The 28,000-nt window shown below is 45.8% G+C and overlaps 1 protein-coding gene across 1 annotated transcript; it reads right to left on the bottom strand.

The window, feature by feature from the left end:
- Positions 1-660: 660 nt before the first annotated feature.
- Fam160b1 (family with sequence similarity 160 member B1) lies at positions 661-28,000 on the bottom strand. The gene is made up of 17 exons (XM_036173729.1): positions 27,623-28,000; positions 20,982-21,060; positions 16,012-16,181; positions 14,113-14,217; positions 13,746-13,868; positions 9,142-9,435; positions 8,808-9,004; positions 7,321-7,435; positions 6,910-6,986; positions 6,637-6,829; positions 6,128-6,297; positions 5,665-5,805; positions 4,728-4,818; positions 3,556-3,699; positions 2,257-2,397; positions 1,271-1,374; positions 661-1,183 (listed from the first exon to the last, which is right to left on the bottom strand). Exons 1-17 carry the CDS (start codon positions 27,665-27,667, stop codon positions 1,078-1,080), a joined length of 2,295 nt encoding a protein of 764 aa, XP_036029622.1. The 5' UTR covers positions 27,668-28,000; the 3' UTR covers positions 661-1,077.

Below are 28,000 nucleotides of genomic sequence, written 5' to 3'. Positions count from 1 at the left end.
CGACTTGGTTAACCTAGACATTCGGGCATCCACACCACTCACACACACTCAGCTTCCTCAAACCCTTTAAGGTGTAAACGGAACATGATGAGACTTTTTAAAAATCTCTTAAGACCAAAGACCAAACGAAATGAAAAGCAAATGTAAACATGAAGAGGCCCTTGGCATTCTGATCTCCATGTAAGAGTTGAGTCAGTTCCTACCTGCACACTACCACTTTGTAAGGAAATCAATTAGAAAGCAATTTCATAAAGCAATTCTCAAGAGGGACTGGGGGAGGTCCCAACCCAGTATGTGTTAATTAGCTTAAAAAAAATACTATTTCAGCAAACACCACCAATGATGGGCCTAAGTCCAATGCCGCTGCAAAAGTGACAGTTTAAATAAACTGGGAGCCACTCACGGAAATCAACACAAACATGGCTATGTACACACAAGAGTAAAAGAACATTTCTTTAAAAATATATATATATATTAATACTTTCTTTATCATATTAAATTGTTATTCTTACAAAAGCTGAAGAAGTTGATGTTGCTCTGCATGTTTGCGTTTCCTAGAGATCCCTTTGATGGTTCCTCAACTACATTTTTTTCTCATTTACAGTTTACTTAAATATTTTGTATAAGAATCTTAACCTTAAAAAGTTATAAAATTAGTGATTTTTTTTTTTTTTTTTTTTGCTGCTTATTAATACAAAACAGTATAAGCATCTGAGTCCCAGAGAATGTCAAAATGCTCTGCTGCCTGGAAAGATTTTAAAATAACAGAAATATCAGCAAAGTCCTAACATCACAAGTTTTGCAGCTTTCGGTCACTGGAAACGCTATCTCCGGAAGTTCTGGTTGCATCCCGGGTTTCAACAACGTGCAATTTATACAGAGAGTCACGACAGAGCCAGGGGGAGAGACATCAGGTGCGTTCACCGACAGCAGTCACGCAATGGATTCCTACGTCATTTACCAAGGTTTTCTGTCCTCTTGTTACTGGGTGGAGCTGAGTCTTTCCGGATGAAATGTACACAGTAATTTGGGTTCCCAGAGACCTGGGCGACTGCGGCAGAAGCATGGTGTCATCACTCATGGTGTGGCGGAAGCATGGTATTTCACAAAGGCAATAGCTGCCAGCTCCTTACAGAACTCCTCAAGGACAATCACACCCTCTAGCAACGTGATGTGGTCAATACTGGAAAAGGCAGAGGAAAATCAGGAGAACAGCACAAGACTGAGTTGGGTGAGATTTCTGGATAATGTATGTAAAACACTGACTCACATTGGGCCTTCGGGCTCCAAGCCCAGTAGCCGCTTTCTGACCAGGAGAAGCTTGGGGGTGAAGTCTTGAATACGTTGAATTCGAACCATCAGGTCACCAACAACCTGCATCAGAAGCAAGAATTCAGCTCCTGAGTGACTCCATGAGGATTCTTAGATTGAGACTCCTTCCTTCCCATCACCAAAGAACCCCAAGTGTCGCTATTATCTTTGACTAACCAACTCCTATCTAATCTTCAGAACACAATGTCAGGGCTGGGAGGCAGCTCTGTGGGTGAGGTGCTTGCTGTTCAGACACGAGCACCTGAGTTCGGATCCCCGGCCCCCACATACAAGCTGGGAGCAGTGGTGTGTGTCTGTAACTCCGGCACTGGTGGTGGACACGGGACAACCCCAGGGGCTCACTGGGCAGCCCGCCCAGGTGAAAGGGTGAGCTGTGGGTGCAGCGGAAGGCCTCAATAACGGAAGTGGAGAGTGACAGGAAGACACCAGGCATCTGGCCCACACAGAAGCACATGTGGCCAAGCACATCTGCACACGCATGCACACAGCATGGGCCAATGCACACATGCACACCCACACACGTGCACACTATATACATAAGACAAAATTTTAGATTAATTACTTTATGTGTATGTGTGCTTTGCCTACATGCATGTATACCACGTGCATGCCTGGTGCCTGCAGAATTCAGGTGTTGGATCCCCTGGAACTGGAGTTTAGGGGTGGTTGTGAGCTACTGTGTGGGTGCTGGGGACTGAATCTGGGTCCTTTGCAAGAGCAGATGCTCTTAACCCCTGAACTATCTCCCTGGACCATATATCAATAATTTAAATGAATTCTCTTAACTCTGTAATGGTTCAGAATGCAGAGCAATTATCTGCAAGCAGTAGACATGTTCTACTTTACATGAACTACACACAATGAGATGAGGATGTTGACCAGGTGGCTGATTGAGCCCAGAGAACAGAACATTTATGAACTTACCCTGACGATCACAGAGAAGAGGGATCTGCAGCCAGAGGCCAGGTTCACATAGGGATCCAGGAGGTACTCATGTGTGTGCGGATGTGGGAAGAGGGATAGCCTGGACAACACTGAGGTCACCTGCAGATTCACATCGTAAGGCTGCGAGGAAGTGAGAAGAGACACTCATGTCCTGTGCTTCCCTGACACATCCATGTGGCTTCCCCCGCCACTCTCCCTGCAAGGGAGACACTGGCAGCTAAATTGGGCCTTACCATGGAAGTCAAGGCACTCACTGAAGTGCGGAAACTTACAAACAGAAAACAAGGACACCTAAGAAAGACAGGGCTGCGATACAGAAGACAGCTGATGGCATGGATGAGTGCAGCAGGCCATCCAACCTGCCAGCCTGACAGGCGTCGTACTAACTAGGAACCACAGGGGACACACTGACCCGAAGTCCTAGCAAAGGTGTCTGAACTTTTAAACAGTGTAACTTTAGGCCTACTCTCCATGACTCAACACGTGTGTAGCTCCTCAGATATCTCTTGCATGTAGCATCACAATATTCCTTGAACTTAATTGTTCACTGCTGTTTACACAGAAAGCCAGCATTAGAGAGGATGTGTTGTTAGAACTCCCGATGAAGCTCACTCGCCCCTGCTCTCTTTTTCCAAGCAAACACAGGAAACTGGTGGACTTAAAACTAATTACCTAGAAGGGACAGACACGGCAGGCTGGGGCAGCACAGGTGTTCAGGACTGAGACGCTATGCAACATTACCATTCACTGAGTACAGTGAAACCAACTACTGAATCTCTGTTATGCAGGAGAAGGGCTGGGCACATGGAGGAAGACAGCAGACAAGCTGATAAACTAAGTTCCCCCTCATATTCTATTACAAGGTACCCAAAACACAACTCCTGGCTTTAAGTTCAACTGTAGGCTTTCTTAGTTACTATGAAATCATAAATACAGGGATTTTTTTTTTTTTTTTTTTTTGTGAAAAAAAAACTACCTTTGAATCACCCTTTTTAAAAATCTTACCTTAAACAAGACAAAGGAAATCTGAAGTCCCAATAAAGGAGAGTTTAAAAGTATATTTTCCTACGTGTGAATACTCACAACAGAACACACACACACACACACACACACACACACACACACACAGAGCTTTCTTCAAGAGCCAGCCCACTGGCTGCAGGAATTCACAACCTATGGACAGTCAGTCATCAAACACAAAGACTAAGGTCATCATCCAGGATTACCCAACAGGGTCCACCACATTAGTATGACAATCAGTACCTTCCGGAGCATTACCTGATCAAGAATTCTTCCCATTCTGTCAAATAAAACTTTCAAGAAATGTCCTTCAAAAAAGGTTGCTTCTAAGTCACACTTCTCCAGAGGTTTGGGGGCGCCAGGCCACTCCCATCGTAAACAGACAGCACAGTAGTCTCGGAACTGGGAAAAGCATTTTGGATCATTAAAGAGCAGTCAGGAAACAAGTTATGATGAAACAGAAATAATTTCCTCAGATACCGTATGAAGAACCATGTGACTGTCAGCTACGCCTGAGGTGGCGGGGTGCGTGCGTGCGTGCGTGCGTGTCGCGCACGTGGGCGTGTGCATGTGTGTGTGTGTGTGATGGCTCAGCCGATGAGGAGATGCAGAGGACATGACTATGACCAGGAGCACACTGAGGTTGGTGGGAAAACAGCGTATCAGACTTTGAGAAATCACTCCTTCAGGACCTGCTATGCACCTTCCTTTAAAGGACTGAATCCTTCAGTCATCATGGCAGACTTGGAGAACATTTACAAAGCAAGGTTCAGAACCAAAGCCTCAAATATGTCTAAGGTGTTACACATAATGTTACATGTAATGGATGGATGATGCCTGTTGCCAAGCAAGCTAACTGTTTTTAGACACTGGGCCTGTCACCATGAAAGCATGGAACAGTGCTTTCCTAAGGGTGGTCCATGGGTCAGTGCTGACCCTCAAAGTCCTGTGATCGCTGTCAGTGAGGAGAATGGAAAAGGGAGAGCTAGCACATACAGCTCCCATAACTTGATTAGGCAATTTCATATTGGCCAAATCTAACAATGAAATAAATAATTGGGAGCGTTTCTTTTTTTCTGTTTTTATTTTTCTAGTAATTCATTTTTTATTGTGTTTAAATAAATCTGGTCCTTGAGAGCTATGGTGGCACACATCTGTAATTCTGAGATGGGAGTTCAAGGCCAGCCTGGCTAACCTGAGATCCCAGATCAAAAATAAATAGATAGATAGGTAGATGGTGCCAGCAGACTGAAGTCTCATTTCCCAGTTGAGCTGACTCCTTTCTTTTGAGTAAGGGTTGCTGGCAACTGGGTAAGGTAATGGGGGGAAGGGAAACAATGTGTGTGCACCCCCCCGTCGGTCAGCTCTGTCAAGGGAATGGAGGGGACAATGTGTGTGCACCCCCACCATCAGTCAGCTCTGTCACTCACCTGCCTGTGAGCGTCTCTGAGGTAGGTGTCATACCCAGTGCCCTCCACATGGTAGGATGACTTTGCTTCATCCGGCACTAAACAGAGGAAACTTAAAGGGGAAAGGCCATGATAAGCACAGACAGTCTCCATGGCAGCATCTTATATACTAAGCATCAAATTCTGTCTCAAGCTTAACCAGCTATAAATGTAAATGGAAACTTGAAAAATTAAAGTACACACTGTTTTGATACATCGTAGCACTGTTCTCTGATTATTAAGTAAAGATTTTACTAAAAATAACTAATTCTGTATATAACACAAGCCGAAAAAAGACAGTACTGTGTCACAATAATGGGTTGCTTTATTTATTAACCTCAAAAACTGGCTTTAAGAAACTGAGCTTGAGATATTTTTATGGACTGTAATTTCACATTTGAGCCAGATACACTTGTCAGGACCAGGCATATTGTTGACAGCATTAAAAGCAAAGACACTAGAGAAAAGTGTTATGAAAAGACCCTTTAAAAAATGTAAAAACACAAACTGAAAAAATAGCTGGACACTTAGCACACCTGCGTAGCCAGCACAACTGTCAAACTGGCTCTGGCCAATGTTGCTGTAGTTGGGAATCATAACGCTAAGTCGTCTATATCGGATCGCTGGCACACTTGACCATCGCTCCTTTCTCAATGACTCTTTCCTTTCCTCTGCTGCTGTGCTAAGGGTGGACCTCAGAAGGGGGCAGACTGTCTGGGCCTCCACTGGACTGGGAGGAAACAGCTTCTCGATTAAGCTGGGCTTTACTCCTGGCAACAACTGTGACCCCAGCTGTCACTACACAATCAAGACAAAAAGGCTAACAGCACCTGTAAAGACTGAACTCACAGTGTGTTCCTGTGATGGCCAAAGGGCAGAGCTACCGGATTCAGATCAAGCCAATGGCACAGTGACCCACCTGTTGACGACTTTATGGACTTCCGTCTTGCCGTCATTTTTGGGGTGGTCTGGGCTGGCATGGGGTGAACTGATCCATTCTTGGTTTGGTAGAATATTATCTGGTGAAATGTCAGTAAATAATGGATCTTCCTCCAGATCTCTAAGTTTAATTTAATGATGTATAAAAAACAACATTTATTATGACATTTTCTAAACCAAAAGATTCTTTGCTAGTTTCTGAGAAATACTACATAATTGTTCTGATACAAAGAAATAAGGACTAATGTATTTAATATGCAAATTCCCATTTTACACTAACAGTCTCCAGGGCTCACTACTACTTTTGTTAATGGGCTCAAGGAGTAGTTAGCATCTCCTGACATTTACAAGGAGGTGGCTAAACTGCTGGGGGCCTTTTTAAGGGGCCCTGGGAGGGAACCCACACACCAGCTGGGGAGACGCTGCCACCCTCAGACACTTACACGGCTCCTGCCATCAGCCCGTTCTCCACTGCGTCCTTGTCTTCTGGGCACACAGGTTTGTACTCTGTATAGTTCCTTTCTTCAAGGTTCCTCAGGACCAAGTTGTAAAGAATGTGCTCATTGGGTTTTTGTAAGAGATGCTCAAACATCCTCAGGGTCATGATGCTTATCTGAAGCCAAGATTAGTAAAAGTGGAAGGGGAAGTTTCATGCCTGCTGCCCTTTTTGACATTTCACAAGTCAGACCCCAGGTGTTAAAGCCACACAGACTCATGGCAAGGATCACAAGCGGAGGCCAGTGAGGACTTGACACCAGGGGTGATTACCCGATTCCACCCTGGGACACACGTGGTGGAGAGCACCGGCTCCTGTGAGCTGCTCTCTGACTTCTACATGTGCGCCACAACACATGCATGCCACCAACCCTCACCACCACCACAAACTAGTCACAAGGACATTAAAAACAGCATTTCAAAGACTCTAAGGCCAGCGCTGTCACGCATGGCTTACCTCATCAGATATGTGATCACAATGTTCGATTAGCCTATGTCTTAGGGGATGCCTGCTAATTTCTGACAGAGTTTCTGGCTCCCTCTGTTCTCCGAGGATAAAGACCACCATTTCCTGAAGCAGGACATCTGAGGTCACTTGCCGAACAATGCGATGCAGCAGAGCCGTGGATGTCAGAATCCCCATCTCAGAGCTAGGTATGGCAGACAGGGGCGGTCAGTGGGAGAAATGGCGAGGACAGTGACTACCTCTGTAAGGTGAGAGGGCACTCACGTCTGCATCAGCTGAGGTTCCATGACACCAACGAAGAACCTTTCATGGATGGCTTTGGCAAGAGCAACAGCGGCAGTCTAGAACACAGCATGAACATCAATAAATTGATTTGGGCCTAAAGACCATTGGCTCTCACTAGACGCCACGTGGAGGTGGGACGCAAACCTGAGTCTTCTGCAAGAACAGTTACTTGCTTTTATCCTGCTCCACTCCCCCCAAACTAAAAAGAACAAGGGAAAAAATCCCAGTAACTTTGGGGAAGCTGGAGAGGAGCCATCGCTGTCTAGTGAGTGAATGCAAAGCATTGCATGTGACAGGTAAGGCGCAGTTAAGACACTTTTGGAACAGTGACTCAAGTGTTACTTCATAAATACATTTTAAAGCTATCAACAAACAACAAAGAATTCAAACCTTTTGTGCTTCCTTGATGAGCTGATCACAATAATCAAACCAGGAAAGAAATGAAATTAAGGCTCGCTTCCCTGGGAACGCTGATGCATCTTCTTTATGACTATATGAGTCCAACCTGCATGACACAAGAGAACACACTGAGGCCGGGAAGTGTGGACAATCCTCGGTCGGTAAGGCGAAAGAAAGCATCTGAACGAGCTCATTCAATACATAGAACAATGCTGGACACCAACCAGAAGAGACTTAGGGGGACACAGATAAGAGATGTCCCTTCAGATAAAAGCCATAAATCAGTTCACCCCTAATACAGAAAACCGTCCAGAGGGCAACAAGACAGTGCAGCAGCCAGGGAACGGAAGGTCTGCCGAAGGAGGCTTCTCTCTCTGCCCCCAAATGCAATGTGCTCCTGATGTCACAAGAGCAGCTGCCTGAAGGACACATGCAGAACACAGTGTGGGGACAAGAGCACAGGACAGACTTCCAAGAAAACCGGCAAAGGAGAACAGATGAGAACATTAGCTGGTCATAAACTGGACTCGCGGGCTAGAACCCAAAGGGCTGAGCTGGGTGGGGAGGAAGGTTAAGGTGGGCCTTAGAGGAGCTGGGCAGAGGGTGTGACTATGATCAAAACATATGTATCAAAGTCTCAAATAATTAATATAAACATTTAATTTTTAAAAACAATGAAAATATTAGGTTGTTGGTAGGTGGCAAGTTGTGAGTAGTTTTTAATGTTTTTATTTTAAAACAATGTATAAATGTTATAAAAAATTCATTATTTTCTTCAAGATTTTTATTTTTAGTGCTTGTGTGTGTTGTACAGAAATATGTGTGTGAGTGCAGACTCCCATGCAGGCTTGAAGGGTGGACCCCTGGTGGTTGTGAGCTGCCTGTGTGGATGCTGGGAACTGAACTCAGGGCTTCTGCAAAAATAGTATGAGTTCTGAACTGCCAGTTGCCTCTCTAGGCCCAAAGTCCCATTTTTTAATGAGAATAAAGTGGGTGAGCTTGGGAAAGAGAACTGAAAAGGGCGAGTCTACAGCGCAGCCACAGGATCCCGAGCCTGTCTAGGGCTAGGGGAAGTTACTAAAAGGCAGTCTCTCCTGGGCCAGGTGAAGTGTGAGGCAGAGGCAGGTGGATCTGTGTTTAAGGGTAACCTGAGCTATAAGGCAAGTCCTAGGCCAGCCAAGGCAACACACTGAGACCCTGTCTCAAAAACAACACGAAACAACAAAGGCCCTCCTAAAGATTTCTGTTAACAAAACAACCAATTACTGATCTTGGCATAAACCCTGTAATGGGCAAATAGGAGCTGGACTCTGTATTCCTGGTCTGGTTCCACACCATTTTGTCAGCCCTAAGAGACAATACCATGAGTCCCAAGAAAACATTCCATTTAATGATCACAGTAGTGCTAACGTTTCAAAACTAAATATTCCTGTCACTGTAAAGCAAAGGTCCCCTCTGTGGAAAACAGTGGTGCTTACCCCCAGTTAACGGCCTCCACGGTTTCAATGTCTAAGGGGTCCACTGACTGAGGTAGGGCCTTGTACAGGGCGGCAAGTCTGCCAGTCAGCAGCTCACACAGGCAGGTGCTCTGGGCAAGGCACTTGGCAGCTGCAGGTTCTGGCAGACTCACCAGGAGCATCAAGCCCTCACACGCTTTCACGGCTATCCTGCCATCCTGAGGAAGAAGACACGCATTATTTGTGGAATTAAACAAGCATGCATTCAGTTTTTCTCAACAAGGGAGATTACATTGTTTCTACTTTAGACGGGCGTTACTGTGAACATGCTGAGGAGACTAAGGCCGTGACTCACAGGGCTCCTTGTCAGGGTCAACAGAGAATTCACTAAGTTGTAATCCTGCTTTGGCCGAAGGACGGAAGCCTCTGGCAATGAAGAGACACTGAGGTCATCCAAGCTTGCAGACAGGTCATCCACCTGGGGAGGGGGCTCATCCTCTGACTCTGTATGCCCCACCCCCGTAGCACCTGACAGCTCCTGAGGCTGGGGGCACTGGCTGGTGTCCGCTGACACTGGGTCCTGACTTTTGGGGGCATCTTCTGAGATGACATTCGGGGTTCCTTTGGAAGTCAGCGACCTTGACTTGTTCTGAAAAGGAATGTGCGTCTGTAAGGGTCACGTTCAGAACAGAAATCATGCTACACAGTGAGGCCCTCCTCAACTGAATAAAAACTCAGAGCTCACATAGAGATGGGCTCCTTCCTTCTTTTCTGATGTGCTGGGATCACGGTCGGTCCTCACTAGGGCTAGACAAGCCTTCTATATCGATTCTGAGCTATATCTGCAGCTCTGACAGATTGTGGGGGTCAGAGGTGGTGCTGGATAGTGAAGGCAAGGCCCCACACATACTTGACAAGTGCTGTACCATAACTGCATTTCCAATCCTTTCTCGAATATTTATCTTGAATTAAGGCCTCACTTAGTTGCTCAGGCTAATATGGAACCCATTCTGTAGCCCAGGCAGGTCCTGAAATGGCAATCCTTCTGCCTTAGCCGCTAAGTGGCCTTCTAGGAGCTGCTATAACAGACCTGTGCCATGAGGCCCAGCTTGGGTTTTTCTATGATTAGCATTCCAGGTGCCTAATTAGAGTGGTAATAAGTGTTACGTCAAATGAAAACGTACAGACTCAAACCACATTTTAGATGTGATGCTGTAGTCACATGAAGTCACCACTCTCCACACTAATTACAAGCCTTTTACTCTGCCCACACAACGAACCATCTGAGCAACGACTTGGCTGCTGGGAAGCACCAGTATTAGCCGGTGCCGTGCAGTGTTTTCAGGTCCTAGTTATTACAGACACATCACCTCAGTGTTATTCCTGCTAGGGGAGGGTGCAAACCCCAAAGTTCAAAGGTCGCCAGCATTAAGACTTGAGGTTTCCACAAAAGCCTCAAATTTCCTTTAATTTGTAAGAACATTTTTAAAGGATTTTCAAAATCTTAGTCTCTGCTTAGGAAATGATAAGAAACTACCCTGAGGACATTTTTATTTGTGTCTTAGAGGACTCAATTTGCTTGCCTGGTCCCCACATCCAAATACAAAGAGACCCTTAACTGGAGCACATTGTGAGTTTCAAGGCAAAGGCCTTCTTCCTATTTGACACAGAACAGAAATCCAACTTCTCACAAGGTAAAGTGCCCTGAAGGCAGCCGCAGGACCTCTCGCTGCCGTCATCACCAGGCACAGGGGAGGCTCGACCGAGTCACAGGCCACTCCCCTGGCACAGGCATCAGAAACTACATCCACTGCTGTATGAGGAGCACTAACTCAATCCTGACACGGCACACAATTCAAACAACTCCATGTAGTGAACAACTTGCCAACTGCCTACAAAACCCACAGCCTATCATACTTTACAAAAGAGCATCACTTGAGCCTGTGAGATGGCTCAGGGTGAAGCCAAGCCTTGCGATCCGAGTTTGATTCCCCAAGACCCACACAGTGGGGCAAAGCAGTCCTACAACTTGTCCTCTGACCTCCACACAAGTACATGCATAAAATACATATTTTCATTAAAGAGAGAGAAGCTCAGCATTTTCCTGCCTCCTAATTTCTAATTCCGTCAGAACTGATGTCTCCAGGAAGAGTGCTGAGGACGACCGATCCGTAAGCTGGAATCCTAGTCTCCTGGGACCCTGACAGGAGCGGACACCTGAGTTTGCAGAACATGAACTCTGGAGGCAGAGCCAAGAAATCTTCATTTACAAAGTTAGTGACAAGGAACTGAGGCCATAAGCAGAGTGCCCCCTCTCCTCTTGAGGGCAGATCTTTCTGCCACATCTGTGCAGATAACTCTTGATCGCTTAAACCCAGACTTCTCTCCAAATCACAGACCTGTGGTCTCAAATATCAGTTCTTATGTCCATCCGTCCATAAGGGCATCAGGACAGCTCCAACTACTGAGAACCCTCCTCCTGTCACCTCATCACTTCTCGAGGATTCCACATGTCCAAATGGCCTTTCCCTGCATCCTGCACACAAGCATCCACAGCACACTGAGCCCACTGCAGCCACTGCAGATGGGGCCCACCTCAGCTCAACCCATTGCTTCCCACTCAGTCAATTCCCCACATTTCTCCCTCCCAAAGGAACCAGCTCAAAATTGCTGCCTGCAACTTCAGTTACTGAGGCACAGATCTGACCATGTAATAACATCGCTGTTCAAAATTCATCAGGAGCTCCATGTGAAGAGACCCATCTTGCCACTGGAGCCTTTGACAGTTTCCGGCCCGTTCATTCTTGCTTAGGCTGCTTCCTGAACAGACTCGTTTCTTGTGCTCACTCATTTCTAGCTGAGCATTTCTCAAGGCTCGTCTCAAAGATGACTCTTCTAGGAAGTCTTTCTGATGACCTTGAGCAGACGTCATCTCTCCATCCTAAGATTTATTCTGCATCCTTCTGATTCTCAGCTTGCTCTACCTCACGCCACTGCACTAAACACCTAGCAAAGATTGACCCTAACTCTTCTTTCTGTGCTTAACACACAGCAGATGCCTGTAATGGCTGGTTACATGAACAGATTTCAGGGGTGCATGCTGGAGAGTCACAGAGCAGTAGTGGATGGTGACAACGGTCACTGCCCATATTAAAGTGATAAAACTTCATCTCCTGGAAGGCTTGCCATTCTGTGAGGATCAATGAAGCAGGTGTTAAGCTTTGTGAGCTATGAGAAACTGTGCAGACCCAAAGATTGGAGAGGCAGAATCATCGTCCTCAAGAGGAGAATTGATTAACAGGAGGAAATAAAGGCACTCAGTAATTCTGAAGCTGGGGAGGCTGTGGCTGCATTGCTATCCACTCAGCACCCTGTGCTCACTGAGTAAAGCAGATGTGAGTTTTACAGGTGTGTCAAGTGCATCTCAAGACTGACACACACAAGCCTGTAGATTTCCTCTGCTTCTAGTCTATTTTAGGGAAAATCCATCTAAAAGTGTCTAAGAAAATATTAGGAAAAAAAAATGAACTTTGAAAACAAAAATCTCAGCCAGTAGTAGTGGCTCACACTTTAATCTGAGCTTTCAGGAGCTGAGACATGATTTCTGCAAGTTCAAGAAGGACAGCCTAGGCTATATTGAGAATTCTAGGCCAGCCTGGGCTATAGAGTGAAATCCTATCTCAAAAATGAAAACCAGCCAGGTATGCAGGCATAGGCAGAAAGAATAACCCAAGTTCAAGGCCAGACTGGTCTACACAGCAAGTTCTGGGTGAGCCTAGGCCACACAGTAAGATCCTGTCTCAAAACACAAGGTGAAGAAACCTCACAGGCAACCAAACTAACTTATTTCCTATACAAACATTAAGAACAAAAGAACTATAATGCAGTCTAAGTAACATATCTTTAGAAATCCAAAACTTGACTAAGAAAACTATTTTTGATGCAAACTTGAAGAAGAAGATAATAAAGGCACTCACTAACAGAAAACAGGTGTCTCATGGCCCTAGTACTACATACAGAATTATATTCATGTAACTTTGCAGCTGAGCTGCTGCCAGCCTCCAGGAGCGTTGCAGATAGGACCCCAAATCATTTCTTCAACAATAGAAGACAAAGAAACACATTAGGATGGCAGACACTAAGAGCCTCCCAGCACCCCAAGACAGGAGACCGCACACAGCTTACGGGAGGGCCCACAAGAAAGTTGCTTTCTCTCAAACAGACCTCAAGGATTTCATGGCTCAGAAGAAAGGGACTGGGGCATGGCTGCGTGTTAAAGTGCTTGCCTCCAAGCACAAGGGCTTCAGCTGAGGTTCCCAGCACCCATCCCAGCGGCACATGCCTGTATCCCTGCACTGAGGTTTGCTGGCCAGTCTATCCTAACTGGTGAACTCCAGGTTCAGTGGGAGAGTCAGTCAGTCTCAGAGTCTGTCTGTCTGTCTGTCTGTCTGTCTCTCTCTCTCTTTCTCTCTCTCTCTCTCTCTCTCACACACACACACACACACACAATATGTAAACATATATTTTAAAAAGTCTGAAAAAAGATTCAAGGAAAAAAGAAAGTGAACAAAAGCAGAAAGTAGACACAATTTACTTTCCTTTTGAAAACTGTAAATAAAATCTAAAATATCAATTAAAACAGACCATGTCTTGATCATGGCTGTGAAAATAGTACAACATACTGCAGCCATCCAAAAGGAAAACAAGCTGATGGTAACTGGAGACTGTGTACAGCCTGCCCACCTTGGCACCTGTTGCCCTCCCCGTGCTCCCTGGCGCAGCATCTATCTGGCTCAACTGCATCCCTTGAAATTCTCCTTCCAGGGTGACTTCAAGTTGGAATAAACATTGATTTTAAATGAAAACTACGCTGGTCGGCAGACCTTGCAGGCCTGAAATACTCCTGAGGATTTCGTTTCAATTTTCCTAAGGAGCTACAGTCCAAGGAGTGTGGCTTACCTCCAGAAAGAAGTTAACCAAGTAGGGATCCTGTTTCAGCTTCGCACACACGATGCAGAGAAACTGAATCTCTTCATTCTCCGTTGGTGTTGCAAGGACCTCACCACATAGTCGAATTAATTTCTGTCAACACATTTTTTAAACTTTAAAATTCTCTTTGTGCTGTTATGCGTGCAAAGTAAAAAGAAAATGTATAGAACTTTACAGAGAAATATACATATGGAGACATATAAGAAAACCCAAATGTTTGCTAATTCTCATGCTATTAGACTATTTCCTCCATTATTTTTACTCCTAGAAAAACAATACAAAATCACTTGTATCTGAATTCACTGTGCTTTTAACTTGAAGTCAGGGGAGTGGGTACCTGCACAGGCCTGTGTACGTTGATGTGTGGAAGCAGGGGTTGCCGGATTCTTCCCAGAAGCTTGGTGTAGAACAGTAAAACCTGCTGCTTCATCCCTGGAGGACACTGGGCACAGGACAGATAAACATATGCAAATGTTCACAGCAAGGCAGACCATGTCTGTCAACATAGTTCCTCTCAAAGACAATGCCAGTGACCAGTTAATGACTTTACCACAATGAAAACTTCCATGACTGGCATTCTAAAAACACAATTATATACCTGAGACCATACATGGCATGTGAGGGCACAGGCTCAGGTGATCACACACATCATGGTGAGCATGCACTTTCAGGCAGTCAGGCTGGTTACTGCTGGTACAACACCAGCCTATGAGAGCCTATTCACTGCCAGACCAAGGGTAGATATTGTTACTTACAAAACGAGCCAGTTCTAACAGACATTGATAAAAGGAATCTTGTGCATTGACTCCTTTAAGCTAACTGCAAAGATTATGGATTATTATTGGATTATGAGGACTATAAAGAACATTACTAGGAAGTTCTTATAGCATGCCAGCTACTTTGCTGAAAAGCAGCAATCCTGATGATCACTCTGGATTACAGGAGCATGAGTCAGCCAAGTCATAAGTTCTGTAATAAAGTAGATGACATTGCCTACATACAGTTAAGTAGTCATGGGTTCTGTATGCCCTGAGGATCATCACAACATGCTATATGGAAACAGCCTAAAATATAATCTTTAGTACAATGATATTTTTAGGTAACAACTACCTTATATTATTCAGATAAAATACAAACATTTATAATCACTTGTATCAGAAATAAACTTACTAGCAGTACAATTATTACCAACTTGCTAAAACATCAAACTAATTCAGTTCAGTGATGTAAAACTCCCCACTCAAAAAGATGGGGGCAAGGGAGCATGATGTGGTCCAGGTTATTAGGGAACAGATTCGCTCCTTAGAAAAGAGTGCACTTAACTCAAATGCACCTCAAATAAACTGGGGTATTATAGACTTCGTTAAAAAGAAATTGTCTTTAATATGATTTACAGTTATGTGGTATTAAAATGAACTCACTTTATTTTAGGTTTTTTTTTTTTTTTTTTTTGGAGCTGAGGATCGAACCCAGGACCTTGCGCTTGCTACACAAGCACTCTACCACTGAGCTAAATCCCTAACCCCTCATTTTAGTTTTTTACATTACAGAAGTTCACAGAACTACTCAGTTCTCCAGCTGGAGGAGGGTCCTACAACACTGCAGTTAAAATAACACAGGTCACACCAGCGTGTGTGTGCAGCAGGCAGGGCCATGGGGCTTGTAAACAAAACCAGCCGACACATTTCTCAGAGCATGTCCCTGCTGCTAAGAATGCAAGAATTTGAAGCTCCTGTGGTAAAAATACTATTTATGGTATATTAGATTTGCAAAGATTTTTCAAAATTCTTTAGGCCTAAAATTTGCATTGCATCCACTGTGATGATTCAGTGAATGTCAGAATAACCAAAGATGTTCCCTTTTAGGACCACAAACTCTTTTTTTTTTTCTTTTTCCGAGACTGGAACTCACTTGGTGGCCCAGGCTGGCCTCGAACTCACAGAGATCCGCCTGGCTCTGCCTCCTGAGTGCTGGGATTAAAGGCGTGTGCCACCACAGTCTCTTGGACCACAAACTCTTACAGCACAATTGTCATGGAGTTCTTATCCCCCTTGACTGTGAGCACATATACTTGAGTTTATCTTCACAAATGTCTACCCTGGGACTCTAAGCAGCTAAATAGGAGTGTGGTCCTGCATTGGCATCTCTGTTCTCTACGGATACCGTAGCTACACAGGTCACATACATCCCCCATCTTCATTCAGGCCAGGCTGAGATGGGTGGGTCAGGGACTTACGTCGGCTTTCCCTAAGGTGTATAAAGTTTCCAAGATCTTGTGGTGGAGCAGGTATTCCATACATGGCCCTGTTTCTCCAGATTCTCGTTCATTTTCTTCTTGGACCAGTATGTCTAACATCTGTTCCAGGTGGGACGGAATGTTTGTATCAGTCACTGGGGCTTTATCATCTAAACAATAGAAAAATCATAAATACTCGAAAAACTTCTTAAACTTCCTGTGTGCAACTGCATTACCCTCCTTCCCCATTCCAACTCTCACAGAAACGTCTAAACCACCCATGTGAGGTGTGGTCACAATGTGGCTATCTTTGTTAGAAACAGCATATTCAAACTGCGATCCACAGCCTGGAACAGACCTTGTCAGTGAACATTCCTCCATATCATTTAGAATGTCTCTGAAAGGCAAGACTTAATTTCTGTCTCCTCTGGCCCACTGTTCCTGAATTATGAACATTCCTGTGCCCCTGCACACACTGCCGCCTGCAGCACCTCCGCTCTCTGGCTCAGGAGCTCACTTCACTTAGTGCTCAGGTCAGACCTGCTCCCTCTGACCCCCCTTCTCTCATCCTCAGCCCATCCCAAGACTCTACCTCACTCAGACTGAATTTGTTCCTCACTAACTGAAATACACACTTGCTTCTGCTACTAGAGAGAGAAAAAAAAATCCTTTAAAGCTAGAATGTATTTCCTTAAAGCCCAAAGAAGGAAGAAAAAAAAAATCATAAAAGCTAACAGAAATATTGAAAGGTACCTTGTCTCCAAAAAAAAAAAAAAAAAAAAACCAACCAAAAAACAAAAACAAAACTCCACAATAGGCCAGCTGCTAAGCATGACCCGCACTCAGCGCATGTGAACTTCCTTTACATTTGAAGGGCATACCCCAGCCTTCACTTACTGCAGAGCTACTTGGGCTTCTTGTCTTTTACACAGGAATTATCTCTGACCTCATCAGCCTGCCAGACAGCCACTCTGATTTTTTCACTCTTGTCTGATCTGTATATCCACTACTGTGACTGCATGATCCTCCTGAGAGCAGGTCAAACCCCAGCACAGGGCACACAGGAAGCCACGCCTCAGTTCTTATAAACACCATCAGCCACAAGGAATGCTCGCTCTGCATGATTTGCAGGTGGCTGCTTTTGTGCCCAGCAGCACAGATGACACATGCAAAGGAGACAGTGTGGCCCAGAAGGGACAGTTTGCTAATTCTGAAGATAATCTACCCATGTCCTTCTCCTCACTGAGTACAACAAAAGCAACCAGGAGATAATTTATAAAGACCATGGAGACTACTCCTGGCTGCTCTGCTTCCTACCCTGTTCTCATGGGCAAACCATCCACTGGCCTCCAAAGGCCAAGTCCCCACTTGAACACTAGATTTCTCTCTTTCCTACTTGATGATGATGCTCACCAACACTCCCGTCTTACTCTGGTATCTGCCTTTCCCTCCACTGGACTCTCCGAAGCCTATCTTACATCCTTCCAACCCTCCACCATCAGTTTCTTTTTTAAAATGCTAGTGCTGTGGTGGTCGGTATACTGGATAGTGGCATGTAGAAGATTGCAAATAGATCCATATCTATCGCCCTGCACAAAACTCAAGTCCAAGTGGATCAAAGACCTTAACATAAATCCATCTACACTGAACCTGATAGAAAAGAAAGTAGGAAGTAGTCCTGAACACACTGACACAGGAGACTACTTCCTGAATAGAACACCAGTAGCACAGACACTGAGAGCAACAATTAATAAATAGGACCTCTTGAAACTGAGAAGCTTCTGTAAAGCAAAGAATACTGTCAATAAGACAAAATGACGGCCTACAGAATGGGAAAAGATCTTCACCAACCTAATATCTGACAGATGGCTGATCTCCAAAATATATAAAGAACTCAAGAAACTAGACATCAACATACCAAATAATCCAATTAAAAAATGGCATGCAGATCTAAACAGAGAATTCTCAACAGAAGAATCTCAAATGTCCGAGATACACTTAAAGAATTGTTCAACATCCATACCCATCAGGGAAATGCAAATCAAAACAACTCTGAGATACCATCTTACACTTGTCAGAATGGCTATGATCAAAAACACTGATGACAGCTTATGTTGGAGAGGATGTGGAGTAAGGGGAACACTCCTCCACTGCTGGTAGGAGTGCAAACTTGTACAGCCACTTTGGAAATCCATATGGTGGTTTCTCAGAAAATTGGGAATCAATCTACCTCAAAACCCAATATTACCACTATTGAGCACATACCCAAACAATGCTCAATCATACCACAAGGACATGCGCTAAACTATGTTCACAGCAGCAGAATCTGGAAACAACCTAGATGTCCCTCAACTGAAGAATGGACAAAGAAAATGTGGCACAATTACACAATGGAGTACTACTCAGCTGTAAACAACAACAACATAAAATTTTCAGGCAAATGGATGAAACTAGAAAAAAATCATCCTGAGTGAGGTAACTCAGACCCAGAAAGACAAACATAGTATGTACTCACTCATAAGTGGATAGTAGATGTAAAGCAAAGGATAACCAGGCTAGAATCAATAGCCCCAGAGAAGCTAGCTAACAAGGAGAACCCTAAGAGGAATACATGGATTGCTCTGGGAAGGGAAAATAGATGAGATCTCCTGGGTAAACTGGGGGCTGGGGGAGGGTAGAGAGGATGGGATGGGAGATGGGAACATGAGGGATTTGGATGGTCGAGTTGGGGGAGGGACGCAGAGGGAGAGCAATGAAAGAGACATCTTGACTGAGGGGAGACATTTTGGGGTTAGGGAGAAACCTGGTGACAGGAAAACTTCAAGGAATCCACAAAGTGGTGAGGGTGCCTGAACTCTGGCCTTCCCCTGTAATCAGACTGATGAGTACCCTGTCATCATGGAACCTTCATCCAGTAACTGACAGAAGCAGATGCAGAGACCCACAGCCAGGCACTGGACCAAGCTCTGGGAGTCCAGTACAGTTGAAGAAAAGGAAGAGGGATTATCTAAGCAAGGGGGATCAAGACCATGATGGGGAAACCCATAGAGACAGCTGGCTCCAGCTGGTGGGAGCTCACTGACTCTGGACTGACAGCTAGAGAGTCTGCCTGGGACCGACTAGGCCCTTTGCGTGTGGGTAACAGTTGTGTAGCTTGGTCTGTTTGTGGGGCCCCTAGCAGTGAGACCAGGATCTATCCCCAGGTGCATGAACTGGCTTTTTGGAGCCCATTACCTGTGGTAGGATGGCTCACTCAGCCTTGATATGGGGGGAGGGGGAAGCTTGGTCCTGCCTCAACTTGATATGTCATGCTTTGTTAACTCCCATGGGAGGCCTGCCCCTTTCTGAGGAATGGATGGGGGGAGGGCTGAAAGGAGATAGATGGGGAGGGAATGGGAGGAGATGAGGGAAGGGAAACTGTGGTTGGTATGTAAAATAAATTAAAAAATTTAATAAAAAAAAAAAATGCTGGTGCTGGAACCCAGTACCTAACTCATGCCAGGCAAGTGCTCTACCACTGAACTATGCCCCCATCCCAATACCTTATATCTTTTGAAGTAATTAAAATATTCTGGGGGTACTGGGGATGTGGCTCAGTAGGCAAAGTACTTGTCATTCAAGCACTAGGACCTGAGTTTGGACGCCCAACATGCATGTACCAAGCAGGCACAGGGCTGTGTCTGTGCTTCCAGTAGCCTGGGAAGGGAGAAGACAGGGAGATCTCGGGAACTCACTGGCCAGTCAATCTAGAGAACCAGTGAGCTTCTTAACTAAGAGACAACATCTCAGAAAATATGGTGTAGTGCTGTGGGATGTCTTTCTGTATGCTGAGAATATGTGTGGCTCTCATTGGTTAATAAATAAAGCTGCATTGGCCTATGGCAGGGCAGGATGGAGCCAGGCAGGAAAATCCAACAGAGATAGTGAGAGAAGGGAGGAATCGGGAGAGACGCCAGCCCGAAGGTCCAAGGAGCAACATGTAAAGCCACAGAACACGTGGCGATATAGAGATTAATAGAAATGGGTTGACTTAAGTTATAAGAGCTAGTTAGTAAGAAGCTTGAGCCATAGGACAAACAGTTTGTAATTAATATAAGCCTCTGAGTGATTATTTCGTAAGTGGCTATGGGACTGTGGGTGGGAGAGATTCGTCCAGACTGCTGGGGAAGGCAGGACCGGAGAAATTTCCGTCTACAGTGGAGAAAGCCTACAAGATGGCTACCAGGTAAAGGGGCTTGCAGTACAAGCCTGAAAGGGGGAAGGGGCAGGAACAGAGCGGGATGGAGGGGGACAGAGGTGGACAAAGGGAGGGGGAGACAGAGAGACTAATTAACCAATTTTTAAAAATAAAAACAAAGATGGAGTGACTGAGGAAGATCCCCAGGATGGTCCTCTGTGCCCCTCCCCACCCCCACCCTCTCGAGTCTCCTCACACAATACTCCTCAGGAGGCAATCCACATACTGTCCATATATTTTCTACCCATTTTGTCCTAAACTTCATCACTGATCATCTTTCCTCGGTGCCATTAAAACAGGTTTCCTCAAGAACACCAGTGAGGGGCTGGATGGATGGATCGGTATAGGTAATAGCACTCAGGTGAGGGCCTCTGCAGATGAACATGACCAAAGGGCAATGTGGTCTTCTCTAGATTGAAGTAGCCACCTGCCCGCCCCACACCCAAACACACACTGCCATGCCCCTCCTGCCTGCTTCATTTCCCGACATTTAGCTGACACACACTTTACATGTTTCCATTTCCTGTGTGCCTCCCCACGTCTATCAGCTGTGCCTGCTGTGTGTGAGACTTCTACTCAGCTCCCCACTGCCTAGAACACTACCAAACACAGGAGATGTCCAAAGGGGACATTTAAAATGACTCTAAAAGAGGAATCAAAGGTAAAATTGTTTAAAGTTAAAAATAACTGAAAACTCATCTTGAAGCAGATCCTGCGCACGGAGACTCCTTACCTGAAGTCTCTATGTAGTAATGGGTGATTGCCTTCCAGTGATAAACAAAGTCTTCTTGTAATGGAAGAGATGGAGCAAGCTACACAAAACAAAAGAGCGGACTTAGAGCGAGGCGTTAAACCCACCAGTAAACTTTACACTTGTCCATGGTGCAAGAGAAGACACAAATCAAAGGGTGAACTTGATTTTTATATCAGATATCAAATAAGATCAAAATGAGCTGAATCCAAGGAAGCAAATGACTTAAGAAGAACACCACCTTGATCAATATTCTTAGTAAATACAGCATTCAACTTTCCCCCCAGTCTGTTATCACCCGGTTTCAAAAGGGACGAAAGAAAGCACCGTGATGACTAAGGTATCTGTGAAACGACACAACTGCTGACCAGAGGTCTCTGGACCCTGGACTTTGGGAGGGGAAGGGTGGTGAGTAGCTGGCAATGGCTTACACATCAGCACAGCACATGCACAGCGCTGCCAACGTCATAATCAGATTACACTGCTCCCTACTTTCCACGGCTGTCTTTGTAAGCCTGGGTCAGGCAGTGTATATTTTTAGCAAAATAACTATATGAACAAGAAGACACTGCAATTTAAATTCTACAAAATGTGTTACAGTGCAAGCTTTGAAATGCACTCCTAAGTTTTGAGGCCAGAGTTATAGCCCTCAGCCACTTTTCTGCCAGTGGGCCAGCACCAGGGAATTCAAGTTAAATGGAAGATAGACAGATGTGGCCGCTCTTTCTCCAGGAGCCTTGACTCTTTTCCTTGAGGGGTGGGGGAGGAGTGGAGGGGGAGGAGGCATCCTAGAGGTGTCTCAGCTTCTGTCAGAAGCACAGCTCCGACCTATGGTAATGCAGAGCTAGAGGTTTCTAGCCTGGGAACCCAAGTCTGACCCGGTAAGCTGCCATTTTGTGCTCCTCTGGATGACAACACAGTCCAAACCTCGACACTGTGGCCAGTTGTTGTCATCCACAAAGCTCACATCTGAGAATGCAGCACACTGAGCGCGCGCGCACACACACACACACACACACACACACACACACACACACACTCACTCATCATGTCTTACCAAGTCTCTGGGTTTGTGTTGGGCCACATTCACAGCTTCCCATGGCTGCAGGTTGGGGACACCCACCAAACGACCTGCAGTCAGATCTCTCCTACACTTCTACTTGTTCCAGGTTGACCTTTGGTTTCCCAGCTAGTGAGTGACCTTGAAGTTGACAACTCTGTCAACACAATTTCTCAACTCTTGTGCAACTTACGGCTTCAGTCCTGGACATGTTAAGTGGCTCAATCCACAAAATGCACACATTTATGAAAATGGGACTCAAGAATTTCAAACCATCATTGGCTTCTTAAAGCTGATTCTCCCTACACTTGCCTGTGTGCAGAGAACTTGACCAAGAAAGTAGAAATACCCAGTGCAATTGTGAAAGACTTAACAGGCAGTTAAGCTTTGGGAAGATTCAGCTTTACAGCGTTAAATTTACTAAAACGGGACAGACACAGGAGGAAATGATTGCATTTTTAATGTCGTAACAATTCCACCTTAGGTGGCTACACAGTGTCCTTCCTCCAGCTCTTCCCCAGCAGGCCCCCAGGCTGGAGGCTTTGCCACCGAATACCATCAAATCCCAAACAGGATGGGGCTATTACTCCAGTGCAGGGGAGAAACAGCAGAACTGTTCTGAATTATAATAACTCAGATGAGTAACAATCTCATTCAAACATGAATAAATTCTCTTACTTCATGAGACTCCAGTAAACTTGCCTTTTCTGTAACTAATGTGCAAGTGACCTGTTACCACTGCATAAAAACATCCATCCTCTGAAAGGGATGTGTGAATCAGCAGCAGGAGACTATAATTCAATTTTTTAGTATTTGGAGATTAAATTCTCAAAACTCTCATCCCCATAGCCACCCCAAATCACCAGGACACCTATCTGTGACTTCCTGTTCTCCTACTGGGACTTCCTGTTCTCCTACTGGGACTTCCTGTTCTCCTACTGGGACTTCCTGTTCTCCTACCTGGACCATCCTCCTCTCTAGGAAGTTTCCCCTCTCCACTTTGAAGTACCCGCTTCCTCCTAGCCTTGACCCCAACTTTGACCACTGCTTACCTGCTCTCATTTAGGCTGTGACTGGACAAGGGCTGGGTGGTACCATTCTTTTCATCATTTAGACTCCTGGTTTCAACCCAGCGATGGGGCCGAATCAGCACCAACATATTCATTTGATACACAGAAGTGTACTGCATGGAGAAGGGGCTTGAGTGCACAAACTCAATAAACTTCCGTGTCAGGACAGGAGGGGCAGAGGCTGGCCCGGCCCCCTGCTCTGTCTGGTTCCAGGGCTGATCGCACCCTGGCGCATTCCTGACGGTGTTTAGCCATCTGGCACTGTGAACCACGGCGCAGACACACCATGTTTCCTTAGTGTGTTGGGGCTTTTACCCCGCCCTAAAACACTGGCTGAATGAGAGAAGGGCTCAAGGGGGTTGGAAAAGAAGACCTAGGACAGAGCGTTTCCAAGACTTGGTAGGCACTAGCCACGCCACTGGGCAAACTGCAGAAGAGGGCAGAGGATCAAGGCCAGCCTGGGTTACAGCTTTAGGCCTGGAAATGGCTTAGAGGTAGAAGGCTCTAGCAGGCAGGGGGCCATGTTCAGTTTTCCAATATGGTGAATGGGGTGGTGCTGTTCCCAACAACTGTCTTTGAAACAAACCTATACTTTGAAAACATTGATTCACATTCTGAAGGATGACTTCCACTGAGCTGGTTAAAACAGATAAAAGCTCATAAAGGGAAAAAAGCCATTCTGTAGGACCTGGCCCTCAGCAAACACTAATGGAAATGGCTAAAATAGTCCAATCTAACCTTAGGACGGGCCTCATCAGGATTGAGACATACGGCAACTGGCTAACAGAACACATTCATTCCACAACTCTTACTCTAACTCGAATCCCTAAATGGTCTTTTAATAAATAACCTGGAGTCAGATATTGGGGTAAACGCTGGAAGATCAGAGAGGCAGAACACGCCACTGTCAGGTCTCCTCGCCAACTCCACGAATCCTGACTGAACGCCTTTGAGTCCTCAGAGGTCCAGCAGAAAAGGGCTTTGGCTGAAAAGCCTTCAACTATAAAGGGCCTTAGTTCCTGTCTCCTCACACCTTATATACCTTTCTCCACCCAGCCATATCACTCCCTTCTTAGTTCTGGGATTAAAGGCCGGTGATTCCCAAATGCTGGGATTAAAGGTGTGTGCCACCACTGCCTGGTTCTGTTTCTCTCCTAGACTGAGTCAATCTCATGTAGTTCAGGGTGGCTCTGAACTCACAAAGCTCCCGAATGCTAGCATTAAAGGTGTGTGTCAACACTGCCTGGCCTCTATGTTTAATCTAGTGGCTTGTTCTGTCCTCTGATCCTCAGGTGAACTGTATTAGGATATACAGTCTGTCACCACATGTTACTAACCAGTTCATGCTACATGAGAGGAAGACCATCTTTTCTGGAAAAGGAGGTAAGAATTATATTACAGGGCTTGGCTTTTCTCAGCTTAAAACACATTTACAAATGTGAAGCTTTGAAAACATCTTCTATTTCCCCTTTTTGTAGTTTTTGGCAAATGAGGAAAAACTATTTAATTAATACGTGCCAGGTGTGATAGCACGCTCCTGTAATCTCCACACTTGGGAGGCTGAGGCAGGAGGACCCCAAGTTTGAGGTCAGCCCCAGCAATTTAGTGAGACTTTATTTAAGAATAAAATTTTAAAAGCTGGAGAGATGGTTCAGCAGTTAAGAGTACTTGTTGCTCTTGCAGAGGACCATGCTTGGTTCCAGGGACTTTGGTATCCTTTTCTGATCTCCACAGGCACCTAGCATACACTTGGTTTATATACATATGCAAACAAAACACTCATACACATGAAATAAAGTGAATCTAAAAAGAGATTTTTTTTTTCAATTTTAAAAGTGTGGGTACTGGGATGGCCCAGCAGTCAAAGATACTTGCTGATGTCTGATCCCTTCTTGTGTTTGATTCCCCAGGACACACATAGTAAAAGGGAAAGATGTCCTCAGACTTCCACCTGATCAAGTGCTGTGGTCTCACACACACACACACACACACACACACACACACACACCCTATATACCACATACACATGCATGCACTCACTCAAAAAAAAAGTCATGATAAAATGTTCAGAAAAGGCTGGGGGTTGGGTGGGTAGAAGACTGTGGTACAGTGCTTCCCTAGCACTAGCCTGGATCCCAGCTCTTGGGAGGCAGGGGAGAAAGATCGGGAGTTCAAGGTCATCTTTGGTACTTGGCAAGTTTGAGGCTGGTCAGGGACCTTAACTCAAAAACAAAACAGACAAAAACCCCAACTCCTTACCTAACCTCATCTCAATGAATACACATCGGATTACCCTTAAAAAACAGAAGGCTTATCTGACTGAACACGGACACTTGGACAGGACACCTAAGGCCAGGTAGGGGGGCATAGCACTGAAGAATCAGGCAGTCAAGGCAGGCCTGGGATTCCCTCCCAAGTCTGCAGAACCCTGATGATTCTATTCTTTGGAATGCTGCATCAGAACATAAAAGGAGAAAGAAAAAGCCAACAAATTAAGGAATGCAAAGACTTGTTTTTGGATAAGAACAAGCAAAAAGTCAGAGACTGAGTAACCAGGAACTAATCTTGGGTTATGAAAACCTTCACCTACCAAAGGATGGCTTTATGTACCATTATCTAAGAGTTCTTTCCCAGGAGAATGTTGAAGGGGGGGGGGGCATCAGAAAATATTCTTCAAGGGATGAGGGACCAAGTCGGTAACCCCAGCCCTTGTGAGATGGAGGAAGGAAGGTTTACGAATCTACAACTCTAATTTTGTTCACCGTGGTATTTGATTTTTTTTTTTCCCTAAAAAATAAAAAACCATGTGAATCTGAAAGTAATTAGGTCATTCCCAACATAAGTACAGGGCCAGCCTGGGCTACATGAGAGCCTATCCCAACAAAAAAGCAAAGCAGAACCAATCAGATTTCAGGAGCTTTACTTTCTCTTGGTAAACTGTGTGGGTGGTATAGCGTATCAGAAACCAGCACTGAGCAAATGAACTTGACATTTCCACAGGTTCACCTAATGAACTCCTTCTCCTCACTGACCCCAGCAAGACAGAGAAACTGACTATTACCCAGCCAGAGTCTCACTCAGGTAATCTGGTAGATGTTAATGACACATGCAATTATAAAAAAGATTACAAAAACAGAAAACACAGGCCTTAGGACAAAAAACGAGTCAATAAACCAAAAATCCTAGCTAGGTTTGGCGGCATGCCCAGACAGAGGCTAAGGCAGAAGTTCAAGGCCAGCTTGGGAAACTTGGTAACACTTGATCTCAAAAAATAAAATAGAATAAAATAAAATTCAGTGGGAGAGCTTTTGCTAGAACATGACAGGCCCCAGGGTTTAACTTATGCCTAATTATCTCTTATTTATCATTATATTAAGTTTGAAGACTATACTCTAAAGTATAATTCAAAATATCTATATAACTGTTCTTAAAACTTTTAAATTATTTTAAAGATGCTGTTGCAGGCTGACTCTGTATTAGGCAGGGAAGGGAAAAGCTGTGTCTCAAAGCCCTGTCTTTCCTGTGTGTCAACACTGCTCCTCCCCCTTTCTTGCTTGGTTTGATGTGTCACCAAGTGGGGAAACAAACAGAAAACCTAAATTCCAAATACTACATAACTGGAACTGTATTAAACAAACAAAAAACCTAAATTCCATATACTACATAACTGGAACTGTATTAAAGTTTTATCTCCATACCTGAAATATACAACTTTAATTTTGTTAGCTGACCCTTAACACCAACCGTGGCATTTGATTTTTTCCTTTAAAAAGTCGTGTGAAGTTGAAAGTTCTATTATGAAGTCATTCACAACATGTAAAGAAAACGTCATTTTTAAAATTAACACAGTAACTTTCTTCACACAGGGTAATACCCAGTCCAAAACAAGCAAGTCAAATAAAGCAACGGAATGTGTTTAGTACTGGCAAGGCATTCTCTTTCTAGGTTCTTCGGGTCTGTTAGGAGGTTTGAATAATGTCCTTCTGTTGTTTAAGATCAGCCTCAAAGTACAGCGGCTGCAGGCTGCGCCAAGAGAGTCCGGGAAGTGCATTATTAGACAAGAAAAGGGAAACAGATGGTGTGTGCTAGGCGATCGCGGACCTGGGCGATCACGGACGTGCAAACTCCTGCAGATCCATCTCCCAGGTCCTGCCGGGGTGAGCCGCCGGGCCCCAGCGAGCGAGCGAGCGAGCAAGCAAGCAAGCAAGCAACCGAGAGCCCGCACCGGCGTCACCCGGCCGCGGTCCCCAACGCTCCTCTCCCACCCGCACAGAAGCAAAAGCAAGCCCAGCCCACCGGCACCGCCGTTCTATTGTCTTGCGCGGCGCTGGCCACTCAGCCCCGGAGGTTAACGGCCAGGAGGCCCCGGGAGCCGCCCGGTCCCCCGGCGGGAGGGCAGAGGCCGGGCGAGCGCCCAGGCCTTCCTTCCCCGCAGCCTCCCCGCACCCCGCAGCTCGGGCCGCCGTCCCCCTCCACGCCCCGCGCGGCCTCACCGCCTCCACGGCGTGCTGCAGGATGGACGTGAGCTTGGAAAACATCCTGTCCCGGGACTGCAGCAGCCTCTCCCGGGACGACCTGGAGAGCTCCTCGATGCGCCGCCGCCGCCCCTGCTGCGGCTGCCCGGGCCGCTCCAGAGTGAAGGCGGGTGCGGGCGGGCTCGGGCGGGGAGCTGAGGGCGCAGGCCGAGCGGGAGGCCCGGCGGCTCGGCTCGGAGGGCACGGGGCTGCGGCGGGCGGCTCCGAGGACGCTCGGCTGCGACTCGGGGCCCCGCGGAGCTCGGCGGCGGCGGCGGCGGCGGCGGCGGCGCGGACACGGTGGCAGGAGGCTCGGGCTCTTCCGGCAGCTGTGCCGGCCGCGGCCTGCAGGGGGCG

The sequence above is a fragment of the Onychomys torridus genome, chromosome 1, assembly GCF_903995425.1.
Source record: "Onychomys torridus chromosome 1, mOncTor1.1, whole genome shotgun sequence".
NCBI lineage: Eukaryota > Metazoa > Chordata > Mammalia > Rodentia > Cricetidae > Onychomys > Onychomys torridus.
This window is presented reverse-complemented; position numbering and strand designations above follow the sequence as displayed.

Bases quoted from the DNA above. Each gene is read 5' to 3' on its own strand.
- Fam160b1 (XM_036173729.1), bottom strand. From the start codon at position 27,667: ATGTTTTCCAAGCTCACGTCCATCCTGCAGCACGCCGTGGAGGCG. The intron at 5,806-6,127 runs GTAAGTGTCTGA...AATTAAACTTAG, and splicing joins GGGCTGATGGCAGGAGCCGT to AGATCTGGAGGAAGATCCAT. The intron at 4,819-5,664 runs GTGGGTCACTGT...TTCCCCTTTAAG, and splicing joins GTCCATAAAGTCGTCAACAG to TTTCCTCTGTTTAGTGCCGG.